Source organism: Cyprinodon variegatus, unplaced genomic scaffold (assembly GCF_000732505.1).
Source record: "Cyprinodon variegatus isolate N-32 unplaced genomic scaffold, C_variegatus-1.0 Scaffold45, whole genome shotgun sequence".
Lineage (NCBI taxonomy): Eukaryota > Metazoa > Chordata > Actinopteri > Cyprinodontiformes > Cyprinodontidae > Cyprinodon > Cyprinodon variegatus.
The window spans coordinates 1,445,170-1,447,132 of record NW_015150498.1 but is presented as its reverse complement, the minus strand read 5'-3'; the positions used below and the strand labels follow the sequence as shown (position 1 = coordinate 1,447,132).

Genomic DNA, 1,963 nt, shown 5'->3' with positions numbered 1-1,963 from the left:
GACTCCATCCTGGAGTGAAATATCAGCTGTGCTGCTGCCATCAACATCTTTGTTTACAGATGTTGGAGATCGGCCTGTATTTCAGTGTAGTCCTGTTTCTCTGACCATGACTGGCTGGGTGTGCTCTCTTCATCCTCTGACATGGAAGTTGGCTCAGAGCTGTGTGTTTCCTGGACCGGGCCGCCTTTTACAGCTGCTTTTTGTATCTCTGCTTCTGTCTCCTCAGCAGATGGCCGCTCACACTGAGCCTGGTTCTGCTGGAGGTTTCTTCCTGTTATAAAAGGGAGTTTTCCTCTCCACTAAGCATGCTTAGTTTGAGGGATTGCATTCGTGGCAATGGGTCGATGCAATCAACTGGTTTTCCTTAGGTAGAAAACTGAATCAATCTGACTGGGTGCTCTGGTGAATTGTAAAGTGTCTTGAGATGACATAAGTTGTGAATTGGCGCTATAGAAATAAACAAGAGTTGAATTGAAAAGAGAGCTACTGAGGTAAATGTTGATCGCTTTCTACTAGAGTTAAAAAGTCCTATGAAGAAACTGAAACTAGGATTTAGTGGTGCAGTCTATGTTGAGTAAATCTGGTTAGGTCAGCTGGATGAAAAGCAAAGAGTCCTGGATGAGTTTTTACCTTCAGCTGGGTTCATGATGGCATCATGGAGGACAGTAGCTGCACAGCCTGCTACTCCTAGAAAACAGGAACATCAACATAACATCATTCTCTTTTCCCCTCCAGTTAACACTGTGCTAATGCCTGCCTGTATTCAGCGCCTTAAAACCCCATTTGTAATAAAACACGTTGAATCATCTCACCGTTTGCAAAGTGGCTGTTAGTGCCAGGGTGAATTGCATCACTGAGGGAAAACTTTATTTTCTCGTAGCAGGCGAAGTAAAGCGCGTGTGCAGGTCCAGCCCCCACTGCCAGTACGTTGACCCCCCTGATTGGTCGCCACACCCCCTCCGTCCGTACAATCTGCCGCAGCGCGTCCATCACGTTCCGGTAGCGGGCTCCTGGCTCAGGGTGAAGGCTCTGCATGCGAGTCTGAGGAAAAAAAAAAGAAAACATGGATTAAACAGATAGACTACTGATGGACACAGGAAGCTCTGAAACCAACTGCTTCTTAAAAATAAATAAAAAATGGATTAAATACATAAATGAATGATTAAAGAGGAGAGAATGTCTATTTTGATTGCTTCAAAAACACCTCACCTCCATTTAGACTTCAATATAATGTGAAGTTACTCCACAGCTTTAAAAGGATGTGACATCAGCATCGGGTGTCATGATGCTGCTTCACTACTATCTGGAAATAGAACCGGCTCTGGAGAAACTTTGTAGTTAAAAAATGGACAGCAGTGAGAATTTTACTTTTCCTCTTTAGCTATAAAATGCATAACTTTCTGTAAAAAGACTCATATCAGTTGGCTTGTGCTCTGAGAAGGGTGCAAGTACCCGGTTCGATTCCCAGAGCCTCTACTCTCAAAAAGGCCCTTAACCCCTGATTCATGGGCGTAGGTTTGCATAGGGACCATAGGGACATGTCCCTACCAAAATTTTTGACGGACCTATTTGTCCCTACCAATAATTGGATGTTTACAACATGTTTATAATTTACTAACAGCAGCCGCTTCTTTTCCTCTCGCAGCTTCTCTGCCTGGTAGCTGCAGCTGCCTGCTCTTTCCTGTCCCTTTCACATAGCAGCGCATCAACTGTGCTGCGCGGTTTAACTCTGATTATTCTGCCTTAAGTTCCGCATTCTCTCTTTCTGATTGCGTTTTTTCTAGTCTGTATGTGCTTGGAGCGCGAAAAAAAGACGCTGAAATAAATTAAGTTTTGGGCTACGAAACTAGTCCAAATTAAAAAAAATATTATTTACGCTAAAACAGGCGAAAGCTTCTGATTGGAGTTCTGTAAAGAAGAGGGAGAGAGTTTTATTGATCTGTGAAACTTGAGAAATGTAAGT

General features: G+C 43.5%; 1 protein-coding gene across 1 annotated transcript in view; it reads right to left on the bottom strand.

Annotated features, from left to right (window-relative positions):
* LOC107081986 (mitoferrin-2-like) overlaps positions 1 to 1,963 on the bottom strand; it is a 14,908-nt gene that overhangs the window by 4,179 nt on the left and 8,766 nt on the right. Inside the window, exons 2-3 of the mRNA XM_015370385.1 lie at positions 813 to 1,041; positions 631 to 687 (exon numbers count right to left, since the gene is read on the bottom strand). Coding sequence (XP_015225871.1) covers positions 631 to 687; positions 813 to 1,041 — 286 coding nt within the window. The remainder of the gene's footprint in view (positions 1 to 630; positions 688 to 812; positions 1,042 to 1,963) is intronic.